The sequence below is a fragment of the Prunus dulcis genome, chromosome 1 (assembly GCF_902201215.1).
Source record: "Prunus dulcis chromosome 1, ALMONDv2, whole genome shotgun sequence".
NCBI classification, from domain to species: Eukaryota; Viridiplantae; Streptophyta; class Magnoliopsida; order Rosales; family Rosaceae; genus Prunus; species Prunus dulcis.
The window spans coordinates 8,519,729-8,520,799 of record NC_047650.1 but is presented as its reverse complement, the minus strand read 5'-3'; the positions used below and the strand labels follow the sequence as shown (position 1 = coordinate 8,520,799).

The following is a 1,071-nucleotide window of genomic DNA, read 5'->3' as shown; positions in this document are numbered from 1 at the left end:
CTGTCTGTGAATGTGCTCATAGCGGATCTTGAGTTTGTGTACAAGGGGTCGTATCTTGGAGTCTTGTAGACCGTCAGTACCTGCACATAGGGAGGCTACAAAGGCTTTAGGACAGCGTCTTTGACGTGCTTCACCGTACCAAACTCACCTTCTTACTTATTATTTATTTTCCTTTTACTTACCTATTATTTTGTTTTCTTCAATTTTATTATACCTTTAAAGCTTTCCAATTTATTTATATGTTACTTATAATATAAATGTTTTGTATTTGGCTTTACGGAAAGAGGAAAACTATTATTTTTTATAACATTATTTGGTTTCAGGGATTTTGAGGTCATTTTCACAATCACTACAAACTCATTACACTATGAAAATACAGTCATTTTCTTCACTGAACAAAAATTATGTGGATAGTATTGAGTCAGGGGAATTCGAAGCAGGAGGACACAAATGGTAAATTATGTTCAATCTTCATCTTATCTTTATTTTCACAGTGCATATCTTGTGATGGTATAAGACTACTATATGATATGATTGCGCACAGGAAACTGAGGTTGTATCCAAATGGAAACTTGAAGAAGAATGTGGTGGACCACATCTCTCTCTACCTTTTTCAGATTGTTTTGCTTGATCAAAATAACGGCACGTACTTGGTTCTTGAAGGTATTATCTACTTCAGTCTGATTCTCATCCAGCAGATAGCCAACTACTTCTTTTCATAGTTTCATATTTTTCAAACACTTTGCTCATTTGCTGATCCTTTTAAACTTTCATGTGCTTCAATTAGATGCCAATAAAAAAGTAGAGTGTTTTCATGGGAAGATGCCTTGTTCGGATTTCGATCAATTTATCCCTCTAGAATCATTTGTGGAGGCTTCCAACGGATATCTCATTGATGACACCTGCGTGTTTGGAGCTGAGGTCTTTGCTTCTGAAGGAAGAATTATAGGCACAGGAGAGTGTATATCAATGATCAATAATCCCGTTATGTACAAGCATGTTCGGAAGGTTGACAACTTTTCAAAGTTCTATGACTCAGAACCATTTATTGCTGGAGGCCACAACGGATAA

General features: G+C 36.0%; 1 protein-coding gene across 1 annotated transcript; it reads left to right on the top strand.

Moving 5' to 3' along the window:
* Positions 1-367: 367 nt before the first annotated feature.
* Positions 368-1,071, top strand: LOC117635565 (ubiquitin carboxyl-terminal hydrolase 13-like). Its single transcript, XM_034369909.1, has 3 exons — positions 368-453; positions 545-663; positions 788-1,071. Exons 1-3 carry the CDS (start codon positions 368-370, stop codon positions 1,069-1,071), a joined length of 489 nt encoding a protein of 162 aa, XP_034225800.1.